Source organism: Diadema antillarum, unplaced genomic scaffold, assembly GCF_040938485.1.
Source record: "Diadema antillarum isolate AM-2024a unplaced genomic scaffold, OU_Dant_1.0 seq00000533_RagTag, whole genome shotgun sequence".
NCBI classification, from domain to species: domain Eukaryota; kingdom Metazoa; phylum Echinodermata; class Echinoidea; order Diadematoida; family Diadematidae; genus Diadema; species Diadema antillarum.
The window spans coordinates 1,147,710-1,169,714 of NW_027271484.1; the positions used below are offsets into that span (position 1 = coordinate 1,147,710).

Here is a 22,005-nt window from a genome sequence, read left to right on the forward strand (position 1 = left end):
TATGAACCTGCTTTATTCAAGACTATTGTATTACAATGTGTTTAGAGAGGGACTGTGCACTGCCAAGAACCCATATTGTTTACCAAACAGTGAAAAGTCTGTAGTTAAAAAAAAAATGTATGTATCCAGAAACTTTTAAGGAAGAAAGTGTGCCAAGGTCAGCTTTCTGATATGACGTTTGGCAGCAGATAGGGTGAATAGTGATCCAAAACAAACAAAAAGGGGGTAATTGATATCTCGTGGGTAAGTGCTGTGCTACTGCTGGTGGTGCGTCATATTCTCTCTTCATGTCGCTACTCTATTGTGTGTGTTGCCTTTGCAGTTTTATCTTTCTTTCAGGTTATTACATATGTAGGTCACCTGTGGATACAGGAGAGAGCTAAATTCCTCCTAATATCCTAAAGTAGGCCTAGAAGCCAACATTAATTTGGTGATCAGGAGGAATTAATTTTTTAATCAATGGGTAATCAAATCCACTAGCAATATTATCCTGTGATAAGTCACGATATAGATTCCATTCAATATCAGTATCAGCACTCATAGAACATGCTCATTTGTGCAATACAAACCAGATCTTTCATCAATCCATCAAGATGGTTTTTCCAAACAATTTTATTTTCATTCTATGTGCAGATGCATTACAAATAGGCAAGGGACATTCTGAGTAAAAATGCAAAAACAGCAACAACAAAACAAATTGAGTGGTAGACAGTCATGAAGGGTGCAATTGGTTTAAGTAATTTTAGATAAAACTTTCATTTCATGTTGAAAGTTTTGCAAGTTGAAACTGCAAATATTTCCCAGAATCTAGATTGGTTATGAATGCTTCAAGTTTTCAGTTTCACAAAATTCCCATTTTAAGTTTAACAGTCAACAAGCATGTTTTCTATAGCAAAGCATTTTTAGAGATTTGAACTTATATAAATATCATCAAAACTTGGAAGTATACTACATATGATGGCAATATTGATGTACCAGGAAGGTACAGGCATGATTAATGGCATTGTTATGTTTTTTCTTTCGTTCAAAATATTTGCTTAATAACCAGAGAAGGGTGCTATGTCCATTTTGAAATTCAATAAGCAAGACCATACTTCAAAGAAGTGTTAAACAAGAATGTGTTCTAGTTTCAGTTATCATGCTATTTTTATGAATATAGAATCATTACAGCAAGAGGATTTCAAATGAGTATGCAATTGATGACTTTCTAATTCTATTGAAGAATACGTGAGTCCATGAATTTTTACTTCCTGAAACTTATGTCTTTGAACTCAATATATTCTAAGTGCCCATGGCATTCTTCGTCCAGAATAGCTGTTGTTTTTATTTCTGTAATTTTTCTTATAAAATGACCAGTAATGGAGTAAATGAGGTCTATTTACACAATGTCATATCAGATTACTGCTGCATATTCCAGTCAATGAATGATATTTCATTTTGTTTTAGGGTCAATAGTTTTCCATATATACATCTGATTGTCCGCAGACTGCTAATGTACAATACCATTAACATCTCACACTACATATATAGCTGGTATAGGGATGAGCTTGCTTATCCCCATCCTACTGAAAGTTTGCTGAATTACATGCAGCAAAGTAATTTCACTGGAGGAGGCTTGTCCAAGAACGTGACTACTCGACAAGCGTCGTGAAGATCTATTGCCATTCAGAGCACAATCTAGTGTTAATGACTTGTCATTTGACTTGCAACCGTAAGCCACTTACAACAGAATTGCTGCAAATTGTACTTAAGCCACTGCTGGAGGATTGGTCCCTCTTATTCACAAGAAGTGTCATCTGAAATTCAGATCATTCTGAGTCTTGACTGTATTGGTCTCTCGGTAAGAGATGAATGTTTCATGAATTGTTGATTGAGAGAGTATGATGAGAGAGATTGATTATGTGATTTTTTTTTTTACCCCTGTACAGTGGAAATGGAAAAGGGAAATAAAAGTTTGATCACCTTATTCAGGGCTGCACACTAATCCACTTTTTCTACTGGTCCAACCTGTCTTTCAGACCAGTAGGTTCCCGTTTTTTCCATTTTTTTCTGGTCCATTCCTGAAAAAGATACTGATCAGACAGTGATTTTTTACTGGTCAGGGACCATCCGACCAGTGCCAGTGTGCAGAGTTGCCTCATTCGCATAATATTAACGATCTGTTGCCGAGTATACACTGAAATGTAATATCAGTTTTGCTACACTGTGACGGAGACTGCATCTGAAAACAAAGACAAATCCGAACACTACTTTCTTCTCTTTTTATGCCTCCGCCACGAAGTGGTGCCGGAGGCATTATGTTTTCGGGTTGTCCGTCCGTCCGTCCGTACGTCCGTACGTACGTCCGTACGTACGTCCGTCCGCTTTCGTTTACGCGATAACTTGAGTAATATTTACTGGAATTTTACCAAACTTGGTCCAAGTATGAAGTATGATGGGGCAATGATTTGATTAGATTTTGGGTGAAATCGGCTAAAGGTCAAAGGTCAAAGGTCAAGGTCAAATCATGAAATTGTATCCGTTTACGCGATAACTCAAGATTGGATGGAGCAAATTTCACCAAACTTTGTTGGAGGATGATGTTTGATAAGACAATTACTTGATTAGTTTTTCAGTAAAATCGGACAGAGGTCAAAGGTCAAAGATCAAGGTCAAATCTTAAAATTTATCTGTTTACGTGATAACTCAAAACTGGAGGAAGCAGCTTTCACCAAACTTGGTCCAAGGATGATGTATGATGGGACAATTAGTTGAGTAGATTTTAGTGACATTGACAAGAGGTCAAAGGTCAAAAGGTCAAGGTCAAATGCTAAAAATGTTGCTATTTCCCCCATATCTATGCAATGCCCGCAGTTATTTTCTTGAAACTTAGTGTAGACATGTACTACTGTGTAAAGATTCTCCAGAGAGAGTTTCATGTCATAAGGTCAAAGGTCAAAAGGTCAAAGGTTAGGTGAAAATGTTGCAATATCACTTTTCTCGCAAATGGTTCAATGTATCTTCATGGAACTTGGTACATATGCATGTACTGACTGGCAGGGATTATCTAGGGAATTTAGGGGTCATGGGTCAATAGTCAGGGGGGTCAAAGGTCAAGGTCAACTCCTTAAAATGTTACTATTTCCCTTATATAGTTAGTATATGCAATGATAGCATTATTAGTTTTAAAATTTAATATATGTATGTATTACTTAATAGAGATTCTCTTGGAAATTTCCAGCCAGAAGGTCAAAGGTCAAAGGTTAAGGGTCAAAGGTCAGGTTTATATGAAAAAATATATATTTTGTACTGTAATTACACACTTTCTTCATACCTTGGAAATTATACTCAATGCATAAACTTAGAATAAGGTCGGTCAGAAGTCAAGTAAAAATTTTCAATTCCCCAAATATGTGTACCTGCACTCTTTAATAGACAATTAGGTCAATTAAATAGCAAACCCAATTCGTGGAAAGTGAACATTCAAGATATTTCTGACAAACCTGAGTGTTATGTCGATATTTTGCCAGTTATGTGAAACTGTCGTCACACATTGTGAAGACATTGTACTATACACCTATTGGGAGAATCATGCATTACGGCGGAGGCATCAGTCGCCGTCGCGACATTTCTAGTTTTAACTAGTTTCATAATAAAGTTTGGTAACTGAGATGACGTCCAGTCCGTGATGAGCAACCATCTTTCTACTTTTTTTCCCCCTGTCTTTCAGGATCTCCTTGGAGATGTGGAGGAGGAACACGAGCCAAGGAAAGGAAACAAGCTTCACAACGTCACCAGGGTAAGGATAAGAATTGATTTTAATCCACAGAACTTTTCTTTGTTCTCTGATGCTCCATCCCCATTCATTTGCAAGGCTCATTCTTAATTCGTAAACTCCAACAAAATGATGATAATTTCACATCAAAAGCTGGGTCATCTGTATTCTGTTTTTGAATGTGGTTTGATATCCAGTCATCACTTTCCTTTTGCCTCCACACTTTGCACAAAGCTTGGCTCCCATGCAATAATGCTTTATCACTCAGCACGAGATCAGGCTGCATTCACCTTTGTATAAATTCATGGCAGAAAATCTTAAAGTTGCCGAGTATTTCTTTTTTTGAGGATCTTAGGTCGGTTACGTTCTCTGCATCACTAATCATAGAGAACGATGTAACTCACAAATATTGTGGCAGACATTTTGTATCATGTGAGTGCTTCAATATCATCATTGTACCATTTGTTTCACTGGATGTGTGATGCACTTACCCTGATGGGAAAGCAAAATATGCCAATGCAACAGCTCATTATCAACAAAATGTGATCATCTACGTGTTGTCATTGAGATTATCTGATGTAAGCATACACAATTGCCTTGAGAATATTTCCAGTAATTCATTTGTTAATCATGTTCAGTGGTGTAAGGCTGAAACACATTCCCTGCTCTGTTTTACTCCTACCTAGTATCTACTACCCTCTTGTATGTACATGTAGCAGCACTTCACAAGGAGGATGAAAGAGGCAAAAAATAGTGATAGTAATAATAATAATGATAATAATTAAAAGATATATATATATATACATTTTGCCATCTATATTCATTGGGTAATCAAAGTGTATGTTTCTACTGGACACCTAATATTATACAAATAATGAATGTTTATGAGTGCAATGGACAGAATATTTCATGAGGTGAAAGATGAAATGATCCATTCAACTCGGCTGCGCCTCGTTGAATGGATCAAATATTTCATCTTTCACCGAATGAAATATTCTGTCCATCGCACGAATGAAAAACATTTATTATTTGTTTTATATAACGCCTGAAATAGATCCTTGTCATTTGATGTTTTATTACCCGGTAATTTAGAAACAAAGAGAGAATCTAAGATCGCGAGAGTGTTTGCTGAGCGCTTTACGCTAGCGCGCTGTCGCATACACACACTGCAAACGCAAGCTTCTTGCTAGTGCACTGTAGCATACTACATATCACACTGCAAACGCAAGCGTTTTACACGCGTGTGTGCCGGGCTGTCAGCGAGCGTGCAATGGACCAAATCGTATGGATCCAAAATTGCACGGTAAATGATGTCATAGTGAAATAGGCCGAATGATCAATGTCAAACAGCCAATCAAATGACAAGGATCTCTCCAGGCGTTATATAATACCTCACATCACTGTGGATTTTTATCATCTGCATCACCTCGTGTATTCCTACCTCCCAAACTATTTATGCTGAGCGATAAAATAAGATATGTGGTGATGCGGGGTAATCTGAGAGAACTTGCAAAATGTGATGAACCAGGAAGTTTCGTATTATAATGTCGCAGGTCAGGTCGCACGCGCACTGCCTTTATGTGATAGATAACATTCGGAATCTCCAAATCAGAATTTGAGACTTTCAGCACACTAAATTTCATAACTGGCTCTGTTTCCACTGAAATTCATCCCTCACATCACCTTGCATCGACCACCTAAAAAGGTGAGCAACAGATCATCTCACATTACCTCGCATCACCCACTACTTGATGTGATTCTACTGTAGGGAAAATTTTTAGGTGCATCACCTCGCATCACCTCAAATTTTTATCGTTCAGTAGAAACACACTCAATGATGTTCTTTCCTGATAAGAATTCAACAATTTCTGGGTATTTAATCCTCTCACAGCCTTCGTTGCAAAATGTCATTGATGCTGCACATGGTGATCTCATGTTTGGCTACGATTGGGTTTAAAAGCCATATATGTACATCTAAGGATGGTTGGGAATTGCTATTATGACATACTGCCAGAGATGTGTGGAGGTGTAGCAGCATTGTCCTGCATCACTCCATTGTAATCCTAGTGGTTTGCTAACTCACAAAGGGTGCACATTGTGACGAGTACTAGTACATTGTACATATGTCTTGATGTTGTATCAGCTCATACTTTGCAGTTTTAATTTCAGGTGCAGAATACCAAAACTAGCTACAGAATATCTAGCTCAGTTGCATCTGAAATGTCGGAAATGCAACCTATACACTGCTAGCATTATCATATACATTATTTTAAGCCATTTTTTCACCCAGAATGTCCATTGGTGATATGAGTTGGTGGATACGGTAGAAACTATTTACTTGTACATTTAAGCAGTGATTGGTCAAGGTTTATGGTCAAAAGTTACTGTGATTCTGTTACAGAACTAGTTAATGTGAGGAAAAGTACAAATAAGAAAAAAAAAGCAAAGCAACAAGCAATAAAATTGCATACTTTCATTTCCATACTAGTTAATTTATGTCGTGCAAAATGGACAAAAATTTGCTCACTGAAAATGTCCTCTCCTGCAGTATCATATTCTAGTCATAACAAGCACTAGGTATTAAAGTCCCGCGATCATAAATCAACGAAATGCAAATTACTGTGAAAGATATGAATATATTGAGAAATATTTCCTTTCTGCAGAGATGGGTAAAGGTCTTTCATTGATCTTTCATTGATCTTTCATTGGTCTTTCATTGATCTTTCATTGGTCAGCAGTCAAGACCAGTGAATTTCATAATCTCGAGAATGTAAATCAATTTGCCATGTACTTCTTGCTGATGCAGTGATTATGGGAGAAAATTGAGGCATCCCAGTTGATTGTACTCTGCCGTGGAATTGCTCTCTTCATCAGACTTCACCATTCACATTGTAGATGTTTTCATGTCTTTGTTTGTGTGTCAGAATTAGAAGAGTTAATAGAATTTCCATACATACCCTATTGCAGTGAAGACTATTGTTTGTAGCTAATGGAATATTTACTCCATAGCAACCTCTTTGCCATCTAGTTACAATTCCCCAGGGGTTTTTATCCATCGCGTCGCTTTGTTTTGATAGAAAGCTTGCATACAGATACAGTGAAAGGAATTCACCAGGCATGGATCATTTGTATCCAGCATCGAAGCCTGTTGCGGTTTTGTCAATTATTAACTGCGTCTCTGGCCGTAAATTATGTGTGACGTCAAAAAAAGCGCCCTCGACAATCTAGAGTGAGGGGTACACCATGGCGATACTAATTTCAGTGATCGTGGTCGTGGTGTTTCTCTCATTTCCGCGATCTGACCTCGAAAAAATGCTTTGCCTACATCTCACTTTCCCCTCAGGTATCTCATATCAAGGACACCTTGTGATTTTTTTTGTTTTGTTTTTTTTCTGACGCATTCTCCAAAGGATTTTTTTTTTTTCCGCAGAGTATCAGTCTTTCCTCTGGGGATGTTTTAGTTGTATCTACCCACCTCAACATTAAATGGAAATTCTTTGCTTGCGTTCCTTGATATGTTTACTCTGAATGCATGTGCAAAAATATCCAATGAATGTGCAAGGTGATGCATTATCTACATTTAAAAAAAACCACAAATATATATATATATATATATATATATATATATATATATATATATATATATATGTATATATATATATATATATAAGTAACAAAGCTGCAACAAAGTTCATGCTGTATTCACCAACGGTTTATTTCTTCACACCGTTGGTGAATACAGCATGAACTTTGTTGCAGCTTTGTTACTTATCTTTTTATCTTGCCAACACGTGGACTACCTTATCAACATATATATATATATATATATATATATATATATATATATATATATATATATATGTATATATATATATGCCTTTAAAGGGAACTAAAACCAAGGATGAAAAATGAGCAAATAGCATGCTTAATATTTGTTTAAACAATCCCAACAATGACTAGGGAATTATGTTATGTTTCAGTTATCAACTGTGCATTCATGAATTTCACCCCTGCAACTCTTATACAATATTTTTGCCAATTACAGTGTATCTATACTTGTAGTTTTATAATCTATTCTTATGATTTCTATTCAGATGTTTTATTTTAAGGGACAAGGCAAGCATGAAGTATTCTTACTGGAAAAATAGGTTCATGGAAGCCAATGTGATTCATCTTACTGTATCATAACGAGTGAAAAGTGCAGAAATGATTTGCTCACAGTCAGTTGACGATGGAATTGAGACGATTGCAGAGACTGCCTGGATGCAGAAGGATGTTTCCTGGAATTTCATTAAAGGAAGACTCGTGTGTCTTTTCAAGAATGTAAAATAATAATGAATAGCGGAGCATGGTCTCACTGCCTATGTGTGTGATATATATAGAAGGCTTATTTGAATGTGCTTTTCATTTTCAGAGAAGTGTACTTTCTTTTAGATCATGCAAATATTCTGAAAATATTGTGTTCTCATAGATACATGGTCCTCAGATCAAGTATTTTCATGGGTGTTATTGACCTTCCAGAAAAGGCCTTGATGATTCCAAGCTTTTGATAGCTGTTATGATATTGAAAGGAGCTACTTCATTATCTATTTGAAGAAATTGCACTGTTATTAAAAACAAGTTTAGAAATAATCAAAGGTTTGTTAGTTTGTTTTGGTTTTAGCAACCTTCCAGAAAAGGCCTCCATGATTCCAAGCTTTTGATAGCTCTTATAGGATTGAAAGGAGCATAATTAGTATTTATTTGAAGAAATTGCAGTGCTATTTGAAAAAAACAAAAACAAATGATCAAAATGTTCATTCCAGTGTACCCTCTCCAAGTCTAAAAGCTTTATTTCTTACACACAAACACACACACAGACACACACACACACACACACACACACACACACACATGGACAAAGCTAATCTACATTGAATTCACACAAACTTGTGTAAACAAGGCATTCACAATTTATCGGCAGTTTTCCAGAGAGCTATCTGTAACTTTCTCTGTGGTTTCGTAATTTACCGAGCTCCAGATCCTGCAGGTAATTTATTCCTGCAGGCCAAATCCAGAGATTCTGTGTCTGTGTATTCTTAACAGGAGAGCCAAATCCCAGAGAATGGAAGTGAGAATGAGATTGAAGCTCACAGTGTACTCAGACAGTGCAATCTGACATAAAGCTTGTGGCAAAGATAAAAGAAGGATGAAAAGCCATGAAGAAAAAATCAAAAAAAAATTTAATGCATAAAGCTGTTCATAACATGTCTTTTCAAATAAAATCCCATTTTACTAACAATATTTGTTAGGTATGTTATTAGATGCTTTACAGCAGAATGATTCCCCCCCCCCCCCCAGTAAATAAGCAAGTGCAAGTTGGATCACTGTAGTATCACTAACAATATTTGTTTGGTATATTATTAGATGCTTTACAGCAGAATGATTTCCCCCCCCCCCCCCCCCAGAAAATAAGCAAGTGCAAGTTGAATCACTGTAGAGCGCAGAAGATGTTTTTGTTATTCTATTAATCTATTTGCCATTTTTAGCAAAAGTGCATGGCGTCAGGTTTGGGTTATTTTTTGAATGGCCGTCAGTCGTTTTTACGTTCTGCAGATGAATGTAGTATAATTCCAAGTGACCACCCAGTTTGTTGTATTCAGTCAAAAGCATGTCATTTGCTGTTTGTGTCTTTTGTATGTAAACAGTCGTCTCTAATTTTAATATGTAGCTAATTCTCCTCCCTGTTAGAAGTTCAGAAAAATTGTTGATGTGGTATGTGCAAGTGACGTTGTATGTGCATGTGTATGTGGTTGCAGTTACATTATGGTATAAAAAGCAGCTCGACTTCATACTGTGGTGTTATACTATACTGCATTATGCAAAATGCCCCATGGCCAGGTCAGACTCCTGAAGCTCTCACTAGAGTGCAGATTGCTTTGATCCAGATAAAGTGGTTTAGCCTCATAATCTATTCCAAGGCTGATATTGTTTTGTTCACAGAAGGTTATTTGAAAGGGCACGCTGATCAAAATAATTTGCTCCTAGTCTGTCTTTTTTTTTTCAAGTCCTTAAGAATAATTTGTACACAATTTTAGACACTTTTGCTTATTACTTTATCTCATAAAAAAGATATGCACAACAAAACAATAACGAGACAGCATGGAGTAAATATTTTGATTATCAGTCAACCAATAGCAGACATGATTCGGTTTGGAAAGAATTCAAAACAGTATTAATGAGTGACATTGGCTATGTGCTGAGACATTTAGTACTTGGTGAAATTGCTCAATTGCACTGAATAAATTTCTGTGGTTAGTGTGAAACTTGGATGACAGTTGTTACATCATTAATGCCAACATTCACTATGTTAGTATATCAAAGTCTTAAACTCTCAGTTACTATTCTGGGCTATGGAAATAACTTCTATAAACAGGAAACTAGGCAAGCTTAAGTATCAATCAAAATACTGTGGTATTTGAAGAAATGTAATAGCACATTTAAAAACAGTGTTTCTATTCCCAATTTGCCGTGCAACACTTGTGGTGCAGAATAACCATCTAAAGTTACACATCCTCTCTTATTCATACAAGATTCTCTGTTTGCTGACTTGTTTCCTTCAATTTGAGTTTCAGAATAGTATGTTTATAACAGGCGATTCACTATTAGTGGGGACTGGGAATTTCTGAAAATGTTGCAGAAACCACTTGGTCAACAGTGTTATGACTGTCTTGCTTTTGTTTTTCGTGGCTTTTTTTCTGTTCTTCAGCCTTTGTATCCTGTCAAGTCTCCGAAGAGAAAATGTGTATTATACACACACACTCACAAACACAAACACACACGCATATATGCACACACACACAGAAATACAAGATGTCTATTAATGTACATGGCATTGTTCAGTTTTTCAACCAAGGATGACTTTCTTTATACGTATATGTGCAGTTATTTCACTCAATCATACACAGTAAGTCTGAATGAAATTGTACTGCATGGACCCACAAATATCTTTTAGTATTAAAAGGAGTGAGATTCCCAACTCTTATCACCACCAACAGCAACGCAACTTCAAGCAGAAGTTCATTGCACTCTTGCGGAAGTTCAAGGTAGCGAGCGACGAGAGCGATACCGAGCCCTACCCATTTGAAGACCAGGACCAGACGCCGATAGATGAGGACTTCCTCTATGATGACCTGGATCTCATCAACTACAGTGACAGCGGCCCGGACATGGATCCCGATGAAATGAGCATCGGATCCACACCAAAACCAGTCCTAAGGTGAGACACCTCCTGATGATGACGCCTTGCTCTATCTGGCGAAACAAGTGATTTAATTGGAGAACGCACACACACACACGCTCACACCTTGTGCCGATAGTTTGCTCTCATTTTTATCACTCTAATTACCAGTAACATTACATGGTTTTGAGGACAGTGTCTGAAGTACATATGGATAGGTCAATATGCTTCAGGTTGAAAATCTGCATGAATTTGCCATTGATACAAACGTACCTATGACCTGAACGATTCTGTACAATTTGTTTCTGGTTTGTTTGGGGTTTTTTAAGTGGCCTTTGCTTGACACTTTGTAGTTTTTACAATAATCAGCAGTGTATGAATAAGAGGAGATATGGAGTTGTGATTATAATATTTCTTTTAAACCAAACTTATGAGATCAGTCATACATCTCTGTTGACCAAAGAGGTCACATTCCATTCATCACATGACATTACTAGTGATATCAGCTCATGAATGCAGTGTTTTAGTCCGACGTCTTTTCATTACTCTGTGCGTCACAGGCCGTTCTTTTCGCAAGGCATCCCGACGTCCAGCTCCATGGCCGAGGACATGGAGCATGTGGGTCAGTCTGAGCTCTCTCTTGACAACAGCCAGGACACGGTCAAGCACTCACAGGTATGACCAGCACATTGGTAGTGATGAGTGGCACCGGTCATTGAATCAGACAGTTTCAACTGCCTTTTGTCACCATCTGAGTCATAAAGACACATATAAGAGCCATTAGCCATGTACATAATGTTAGCAGACCCCATGCAGTCCCTCTTCCAACTCATCTAGATCATGAATCCTGAATGATACGTCTTGTGTTACTTTTTTTTTGGGGGGGGGGATGGTCAGTAGTTTGTGCCCATGACTGCTGGGTGAAAGAGTTCCTTGTCTAACAGCACTAAATGAATCAATGGCTTTTTAACAGGATAGAAAAGTTTTCATTGCCATGTGATCACTGATGTTTGTAATATTTCCGCATAGGACCAGATGTTAATAAATGCAAAAACACAGCATACTATGATAACCTTTATCAATATATTAGAAAAAGGCAAATTGCTTTCATGATGATGAACAGAGAAATAATATAATACATGTTGCGGTCTGTGTTTTCCCTCCAAATATTTGAATTTGTAACTATGGAACTTATCAGGTACTGATGAAAGGAGGCTAGCCTATTACATTAGTCTAGGTAAAGTATCAAATGTATTATTTTGCTTCTTTTGACATCTCCCAGGAGATCTTTTCTTCTGATGTACACGCCGAGGAGCCTACCATCATGGATGAGGAGGAGGACAACAGCTCCAGCAAGGTGAGCGACCACCGGCGCCAGGGGAGCACCGCCAGCTCCCAAAGCACCGATGCCAACCGGAACCCCGTGCCCACGGCCAACGGAGACAGAGGGGCCCTGACTGGGACGGGTGGGGCCCTCCTGACGGGGGCTGCCAGGGAGAGCTACAAGAGGAGCAGCAGCACGGGGCGGGACCGCAAGGGGTCCAGCAAGGAGGGCCAGCACAGCGAGCATCGGCGGAATCGGTCAGCTGAGAGGTCTAACAGCATTGGCGTCGGTGACAAGAAAGTGAGCACAAAAAAAAAAAAAAAAAATGAGAAGAAAGTATGTTGCACTGATTTCCCTATAAAACACTCAATATAAATGCATGATCAGCAGCTCCACCTAAAGTTGCAGTGGCTGAAATGAAGCTAGCATTTGCCCATTTAAGTTTAAGTTAGCTAGTGGTATTGAACTAAAAAAAAAAAAAAGATGCTCCGCAGATGCTTAAAAAAAACAAAAATAACATTTCATTTGCTGATCATTGTCATTCGAAAGCTAACATGCTCACCATGTTCATCCCTAACTTTGCTTCTCTCCAAATATTTCACACCTTTGATTATAATAGCATAAAACTGCTGTGCCTTTGTCTCATTGAAGTTTGCATGTTTTCACCTTGTAATTCATCTTCTTCATGGCTATAGGCTTTCATGATATGAATGTTTTGACACTGACTAGTCCTCTATGAGGATTTTCTAGTTCTTTTGTTTTGTGTATATTTCACTTTGTGTTCAAGATGATCATGAGCAAATGTCTTTTTTTAATGGCTCTGTTTTGCCAATGAAAATGTATGAGTATGTTGAAAAGAAAAATGAACCAGAGCTGGGCGTTTTACATCAACATCATACTACTTTATCTTCCATGGACTTTAGATTGAGATTCTGTCAGTTTTCATAAAAGACCGTAGAAGATTTCAGGTAGATCTACATGATATCTCCATGTGTTGTTTTCCAGAAACCCAAACTGTCCGTGGCCGAGCAGCTGTCAGAACTCTGGCTGACAGATGAAACGGCTCCGGAAAAAATCCTCCTCGTCAACATCTCCGAAAAGCAGGGTCAGGTAAGAATTTTACTTTCTTGACGTATGATCAGGAATACATAGCATTCAGGGAATCAAGATGGAACACACAATAGATTTTGTGCAGACGTTTAGCCGCTTTGACATCAATTTTCTGTCGGTAGAAAGCTGAGGACTTGATGATGAGATCATCTTTTGACTCTAACGGATAGTGTGAACGTCATCTTTAATGCAATGGGAGTAATGGATGCAAAGCAGAATCAGGCATCAAGGCCTCAGAGGCATCCTGTTCCAGTTTTATTTCATCCATCACGCACTCCATCCATATTTGCTTGCATACAATGGAACACCTGTTTTGTGTATGCTCAAATACACTGCAAATTACTTATCCACATGCCACTGTTACTGTTGTTTTAATGCCTCTATCATATGGTGTGAATGATATTGTGTACTTTCATGAATAGGCCTATTGTTTAGTGTCTTTCCCCATTTGATCAGTTTTATTCATTAACCATGGCAGGAAGCCTAGAAAAGTGGAGTATGATAATGTAAAGAATTACTTTTCGTTTAGTTCATAATGAGCTGACACTAGAGGCACCTTGGCATTGGCCATGAAATGCCTTGGGCACAGATAGGGTTATCAGATGAGTGTGCTAGCTTCTACCACATTTCCACAAGTTATGACATGATTGATACACAAGCTAGCAGCAAAAGCAGTTTGCTGCCATTTTAATAGCCACAAACATTTTTTTTTTTTTTTGCAATGTTCATCAGACTTGATGTTAAGTCCCACCAGCCTTTTGACCCTCTTAAAGGAGAATGAAACCCAAATATATATATTGGGATTTAGGGAATACAGCAATATTAGTAGAGTTTGAGGAAAATCTGACAATTGGTTGAAAAGTTATGAATTTTTAGAGTTTCAGTGCTGCCACTGCTTGATGAGAAGACTACAACAGTTTGTGATGTCACATCTCAGATAGGGCATTGGTATATCTGGTAAAGGAAATAAGATGAAAAGTGAGCATATTTTTCACTTTTCTGACATGATAAAAGAGCACTTGACTTAGCTCTGTCAGAAAGCAGGGAGAACAATATTGTTGTCAGTAACAAGTGGAGGGAATGTGTACTTTGCATAAAAGATTAAATCATTGTCCATGCATAACATCATGAACTGTAGTAGTCTTCCTCATCCAGTGGTGGTGGCACCGAAATTTTAAAAATTCATAACTTTTGAATTGATTGTCCGATTTCCCTCAAACTTCGCTGATGTGTTCTACTGATATTACTGCCTTCACTCAATCTATGCGTATACTTGAGTTTCATTCTTCTATAAGTATTTTAATCCCATTGCAACATGTTTATATGCACTGCCAATATGATGTTTGGATGGTAGTTGTGAGAGGTTTAGTGTTGGACATAGAGGTAGTTGCCCACCTTCCCTCCTCTTCCCCCAACACTCAGTCGCTTCTCTTACCTCACCAGTGTCTGTTGAGCTAGTTCCTTATGCATATATACTCTGCTAATCACTGTAATTCTGTATTCATTGTAATTTCATGTTGAATATGAGAAGAAACACTTCTAAAGCATGCAGAATGTAGACATTTAAAGTTCAAAGGTGTCAAAATCACAGCAAGCAAATCACAATTCCAGTTCTAATTAAAGTTGGTGTAACAATCAAAGAAGTAGATTAAGACTGACATGTGCTTTACCCAAGTAATATATGTTTCTATCACAGATTAATCATTGATTGCCAGTTAATCTACTGATAAAGCAGCAAGATGTTGTTTTGCCATTGCACACGGCATGTACAAGCATATGAAACAAAGTGCATATGAAAAGTGAGACTACAGCAGAATCATCATTATTCACAAGCAATTAGCTTGCCTCAACAAAGATGAATATGGCCTTCAAAAAGGTATTATATTGCAAGCGATATGTGTGTCATGTTTCATGCATGTCATGAATTGCATAGTGACATGTACATGACTTGTGAGTGTTTCTATTCATGAAAATCAAACTTGTTCTGCATTGTTGAAAAGCAATTAGCAAGATGGCACAGATGTGCCATTATACATACTGGTTTAGGCTTTTGTTTGGATGTGGTCTTGACATGCTGCTCATACCACAAACTGTGTGATATTGATATCATGGTGTAATATGAATTGCATTAGATACGATAAATCTCATAGATAAGTAAAGGTTACTCTTGAACAAAACAAAGGATATTCAGTTCTAAAAATATCAGTGTTGCTGCAGTCGAGGGATACAAATAAAGCCTAGAGAATGGCAAAGCAGCAAGGGATTTTAATATGCCTCCATCTCTTTATTAGTTCTCAGGGGCAGTTATACCAGCAGTATTTTGATGACAATAATTCAATCAGTCTAGCTCAAGGTAACCCTTTCTGTCCATGCCATACTGAAGGGAGTCAGTGATGTGATTGGATTAAATATTAGTTGGGCTTCTATTTGAAAACAGAAGATACGAGCAAACCTGTCTCTTTGTTGGATTGAGGGGGGGGGGGGGGGGGGAGTATCTCGAATATTGGCAGCGTGGTTATTTCCAGTTCTGACATTTGTATCATATCACTGATCATCTGCCATTTATTAAAAGCTATCCAGGCAATATTACTTGGTGTGAAGTCAACAAAGGAGAGGATTTACAGCAATGATTTGTGGTCACATTGGTTATGTGGCTGTGATTTATACTGGAATATGATGACCTCACTTTTCATGAGAGCATCTCTTCAATTCATTCAGATAAAATTTGGTGTGAAAATCAATTGTTGATATTATCTTCTTATTTTGTGTGAGTGTGTGTGTGTGTGTTATATCTTTGTATTATAATGTTTTGTTTTTGTGAATGTGAATTTTGTTGTATTGAATGAAATTTGAATAAAGAATATAAAAAAAATAATAATGAAATAATGTCACTATAATTCACCACATAGAATCTTGATTGCAATGTGTACATCCAGCAAAGTGATACATTAAAGGACATAAAGCTGGTAAACCAAAGGGGCTGACTAACCTGGCGGGATATTACCATAACTATTTTCACCTTATTCTTGACAAAAAATATGAAACCACACTGATGTGCTGCTTTCCAAATTTGAACTTGACACTATATTTCATATCCAAGTCCTTGTGCACAACAAATTTGTAATCTGTGATGTTTAAGACAGATGTACAATGTACAATGTATATGCTAACAACGAAAGGGAAACTCATGAATGCTATTCAGTGAAGAGGAATTTCGTCCTTCCTGTTTGTTTGAAAGTTGGTCACATACTAATTACATTTCATTGTTTAGGAAAATGTCGCTCTTCTGTTTAGAGATAAAAAACAAAAGATTATTATGGGAGACTCCCAAGAACCTGGTGTGTGATTCAGATGTTCAATTCAAATCAAAATTTATTTTTATTATCATAAATTCTTTCAGATACAACATTTACAACAAATCAATGTTATTCAAAATTTATGAACATACATTTGAAAGTGGAAAAAAATAAAGAGATGAGCAAGTGAATAATCCATATGAAACTCTTTGTTCAGAATCATTATGTATATGGGAAAAGAAAGGTCCATGTAAAATACAAGCTTGTAGAGATGTCAGCAACTCAAAAGGCGTTTTCACATCAGCGCGATGTTTTGAAATAGCGCGCTATTTTCTGACTTGAGAAATTATCCCGATAGCGAAATAGCGCGCTATTTGATAATGTGAACACAAATTAGCGCGCTAATTGTATCGCTCTGATCGAGAAAATTTCTCGAGTCCAACTCGGGAAATTCCTTAAATAGCGGGATAGTAGCGCGCTATTTGATAATGTGAAAACGACTCGAGAAATTAGCGCGATGCATCCCATCATGCCTAGCGTGTGTAGCCCGAACGATCGAGGCAAACTGCACACAAACCGTGAGGAATTTTTGAGAGGGCACACACATTACTGATGCTGTTTGCACATACTCAGCTGTCGAATTGGCTCGACAAAAATTCGGGCTAATTCTCTTCGGGCTGATGTGAATAAGAAATGAAATAGCGCGCTAACTCGCAATCGCGAAAAATATCTCGAGCTTGGATTTTTATCGGGCTGATGTGAAAACGCCTACTGTGGACTTTTAAAAAAAGTGATTAATGTAATAGAAGCATACCAGCATGCAAGCACTGAAGATACAGCTGTCTTCCCTTGTATACATTCTTGAATTATAGTTCCCTTGTAGATATATGAATGTCTGACTGTATTGCTGTAACAAACAATGTTGTTAATGTTTCAAGTATGTTGTCTATTCAATTGATTGATATGTATAGGTGGAAAATGAATTCTACAATTCTAAGTTATATATTCTTTCTTTTTTTTGTATCATGTGATGAACTCAGAATCATGATACTAGCAATTTGTGACGGCAATATTTCTGAAGATTAGATGTGAATAAGACTTTTTCATGAATGCGTAATCCACAATTCAAAATCTTGATATCAGTTATGAAAATTAAATTTTCCCTCAAGAAATCATTATCTTTGGTCCCTCAAAGTGTATCCGCATAATGATATTACAGTCCTTGCCACTCATGGCCGTGGTGTCTATGAAATCAATGTGCATGAGAGCAGACGTCCTCTGGTCTGTCTCAGAAGGGTAGCTTCCATCTACCCATGCTCCCCTGTGGCCACTTACCTTTGCCAAGTAATCTCACGCGCGAGGACATTATCTGTTGATCTGATTATATGTGGCCTTTGCCGCTAACATATTCTCGACCTCACGTTGCGAATGTGGATGTAATCGAGTGAGAACCAAAGGGACGGGAGAGCGGCGGAGTGTGGGCATGGTGATTATTCATGCGCCGTTCTCCAAAGTTCACAATCAATGCAATGCATTATTCAGGGGGAATCTTCCTGTTTGTGCCCAAAAGCAAGACTTGTTGGACACATATTCTTAAAGGGGATCGTCTATCACCATGTTGCATATGTATTACAACATGTAGCATAAACATCGTAAGAGAGTTTCTTTTCACTCATCATGCAGAACATTGTCAAGATCATTTGAGAGGCATTTGTCACTGAGTGAAAACATTAATCAACATTAAAGATGGCCCCAAAAGATCCCCTGATTATTTGTAGTTTGTGTCTTTTTCTTTCTTTCTTTCTTTCTTTTTTCTTTGGTCGGGTGGGGGAAGTATGATCATTGATGCATTTGAACCGAGTGCTCATGGCAACCTGATGGGTGTTTTACAGAGACTGTAGTTACTGTAGAATCTAGTAGGGTTGGTTCAATGAATATATTATCCCTAGTATGGTCTCTTTACTGTATAAATGAAGAAGTTCTTTTTAGCCCCTGATATAAGTCAGCTACATGTTTATTCTTAGCTTAACTTGTTTTCTTTTTTCTTTTTTTCAATCCCCTGAATTAAAAAGAGAAGGAAGAAAAAAAGATCGATATTTAATTCTTTTCGTGATTAGGATCAATTGAAGGTATTATGCCTCATTCAATATATCTGTTCCAATTACAATTTCGTGAATCGAGTGGTTTAAAGGCTTATGATGAAGCATGACTATTCTAAAAAGACTGCATGTGAGTTTATAAACAAACAATTTTAAGATGAACGAGTCTAAAATTGTGAATAGATTTTAGGTATATGTACATCATGACGCTCCACAGTGTCATTTTGTAATTTCTGCTAGATATAGAAAACAACATTTGAACATGCACAAGAGAATGGATAAATGGGTTTCAGTAACTGTATGAACATGATTGAATTGCAGCAACTACAAACAAATGTGATTAGAGTTACAGTAGTTCATGTAGTAATGAATATGATGCTGATAACAGTAATGATTAAAGATGATAGTGATAATAATGATTGTGAGAATGTGTGATGTGCCAACTCTATTAAAGTTTGAATTGCACACAGCCCAAGGGAAATAAACTGAGACAGATAGAGAGTTAACACAATGGTAGAAAAAAACAAAACAAATATGCTACATTTCTGAACTCATATCATGCATTGCTTTGCTTGTTTTACAGTTCATTGCACAGTGCTTACATGGGACACGGCTGAGCATGGTTACCACGCAGTCAGCGACCGATGTGGAAGCAACTATACATTTCATCGTCCAAAAAATACAGAAGTTGTAAGTGTACCAGTAGGCCCAAGCAAAACTAGTTAGCGTGCATGCATGCATCATCATCAATACTTGCCTGTCTTTCCTCGTTAAGGAGAAAATGAGATCATGAAAAGGGAAAGAAATCGTTTGACAGGTATTTCATGTTGTAGTAGCGTGTGTTAGACACCAAACATGCTGATCTTCTTCCACGACGACAGGATATCGCTAATCAACTGCCTGAAAAGTTTCTGGAGTGCTGCAGCTCCCCCTTTGACAGTAGCATGTTGAGTGACAAGCAGTACTGCCCTTCTGTTCAACTTGCACTATTTGCAAAAAGTCTGTCATGATATTCTTCAAATTAGTGTCTACATAGACAGGGAAGTAAAACATAGAAAGCACTTGTTTTATCTAGCAAATTCTTTAGTCAGTATTCCTCTCAACAGAGTTAAGCACGTTAAGTGAACAAGATATTTTATTTCATAAAGGGGAAGTACATGAACATCCAACATGTCTATCTTGGCAAAAGTTCATTACAGAAATTATGTATTGTGATCAGAATGGTGGTTTCGAGGTATTGATGTGATAATTGCAGAGTTTGTATTGATAAAGAATTTTTTTCTTCATGAAATGATACGGTTATGTGATATTTTTCAGAATTTTTCATTTTAGGCATTATACAATGCTGAATATTACAATTGAGTCTGATTATCAGACTTCTAAAAGCAATACTTTGAATACCACATGAAGCGGATGTTTTCATACGACGATGATCCATCACATCTGGTGCTCGGTAGCGCCGTAATCCTTTGATCCCGGCCAGTTCATGACACGATACGAGGTAGCCAAGAGTGAGTGTTTATAGAGCCAACACTGATTGTTTGAATACTACAAATTGAGATCAGAAGTCAATGCCAAAGCGATGAGCCACGGGGAGAGGTTGGCATTAACCTTAGGCCTTCTTTAACCCTCTCTGTGCCATTGAGTCAAATGTGTACAAATTACATACATATACCCATGGACAGGAAATTAGTGTGACATGCAAAGGAGTAAAGACATGGTATCACAATGTCCTGTAGGTTGTCATGGCAGTAGCCCATCAGCAGCACCAAAAGCAAAAACAAAGGACCATGCATAGTCCCGTAGAGATGTGTATTTGAGGTAATTGACTTTGTACAGCTTCTTGCGCCTTAATCCAGTCTAGCCAGAGGGGAAGGTCATGCCAGTGATGAATGTAATTGAGTCTAATTAGATCTAGCAGGATACAATGACTGTTTGGGCAGTAGAGTAATGACTGAGGTCTTTCCATCAGAGGTCATTCTTTGTGACAACCATCTCTGCATGCTTGGACACTAGCAGGCACATGGCACAAATTGCACACTTGCCTGCATGCAGGGGGCTTAGATGACAATGCCCCCTTTTCTTTCTCTCCCCCCCCCCCTTTTTTTTTGTGATGGGCTAAAAGTCGTCTTAGACTGATTAACTGTGTCACTGGCGAGGACAGCCGATTGCGCCCTGAACAGTTTATGATGAGCCTGTCTGTGTTGATTAGTAAACAGGAATGGCTGATCCCCAGCTGTGACACTCCATGGTCACTTTGTGGCTGCATGGATGATCATCGATGGGCAATTTACTCTGTCAAAATGACGTTCCCTTCTCTGAATATCTCTTTCAGCCAGAGAGATGTTGTGTTGATCTCAATCTAATTAGAAAGATCACATCTTTTTAAAAGCATGAGTAAAGTTATGTATGAATGTTGAATACATACATACCCTGTGTTAATTCTTGGTTTTGGATAAAGAAAATCTTTTTGTAGATTTAGAACGTGTATACAGATTTCAAAGTAGTGTGTATAGATGTTGTTGAGTTGTTTGTAGTTGCTTATATTTAAGGGAAATGAATTGACAGCCAAGTCACAAGAAACAAAATAGAGCTTCACAGCTCTGTATTTGAAAGAAGTAAGAGTTCATTGAAAGGTACAGCATATAATGCTGCCATTAAGCGTAACTATGAATGCAATGGACAGGTACATCAAAATCCATGTAGAACACGCACTAGTAAGTGAGATTAAGTCATGAGTGTTGTGTGTTGGTGTTAGCAGGGTGTGGGTGTGTGAGCATATGTGATTTTTGTAATGACTTTGCTACACTGTAGACCTATCACTATCACCAGTGTTTATGTTACGCGTGATATGTCAAGGCTGAAAATCCATGAGACGACCACCAAAGTTAAGCTTTCACTTAAATTGGCAGTCTCTTGCATTTCTTTGTAATTAGATCTTATTGCGTAAGTTTATTATTACATTTATGCATATTGGATGATTTGTAGATGTGACTGCCCGGCTCAAGCCCCACAAAAAGTCACAGATTAGGATTCTCTGTAATGGACCAAATTTGTCACTTTGGATTGACTGACTTTTCTAAATTTTTTCTTACCTGGGAGAGTAAGCTTTTTATCTACCTAGTGTAAAAATTTGGCAGCTTAAAACAAAACCAAAATTGAGGTATTAGCAGTTTTTTCTGGGCCACATTTTTTTAGACAAG

At 37.6% G+C, this 22,005-nt stretch overlaps 1 protein-coding gene across 3 annotated transcripts in view; it reads left to right on the forward strand.

Annotated features, from left to right (window-relative positions):
• Positions 1-22,005, forward strand: part of LOC139734588 (phosphofurin acidic cluster sorting protein 2-like) — a 115,748-nt gene that overhangs the window by 68,870 nt on the left and 24,873 nt on the right. For all 3 annotated transcript variants that reach the window (XM_071645372.1, XM_071645373.1, XM_071645374.1), the window contains exons 7-12: positions 3,710-3,778; positions 10,792-11,012; positions 11,534-11,648; positions 12,256-12,597; positions 13,303-13,407; positions 19,386-19,492. In XM_071645372.1, coding sequence (XP_071501473.1) covers positions 3,710-3,778; positions 10,792-11,012; positions 11,534-11,648; positions 12,256-12,597; positions 13,303-13,407; positions 19,386-19,492 — 959 coding nt within the window. The remainder of the gene's footprint in view (positions 1-3,709; positions 3,779-10,791; positions 11,013-11,533; positions 11,649-12,255; positions 12,598-13,302; positions 13,408-19,385; positions 19,493-22,005) is intronic.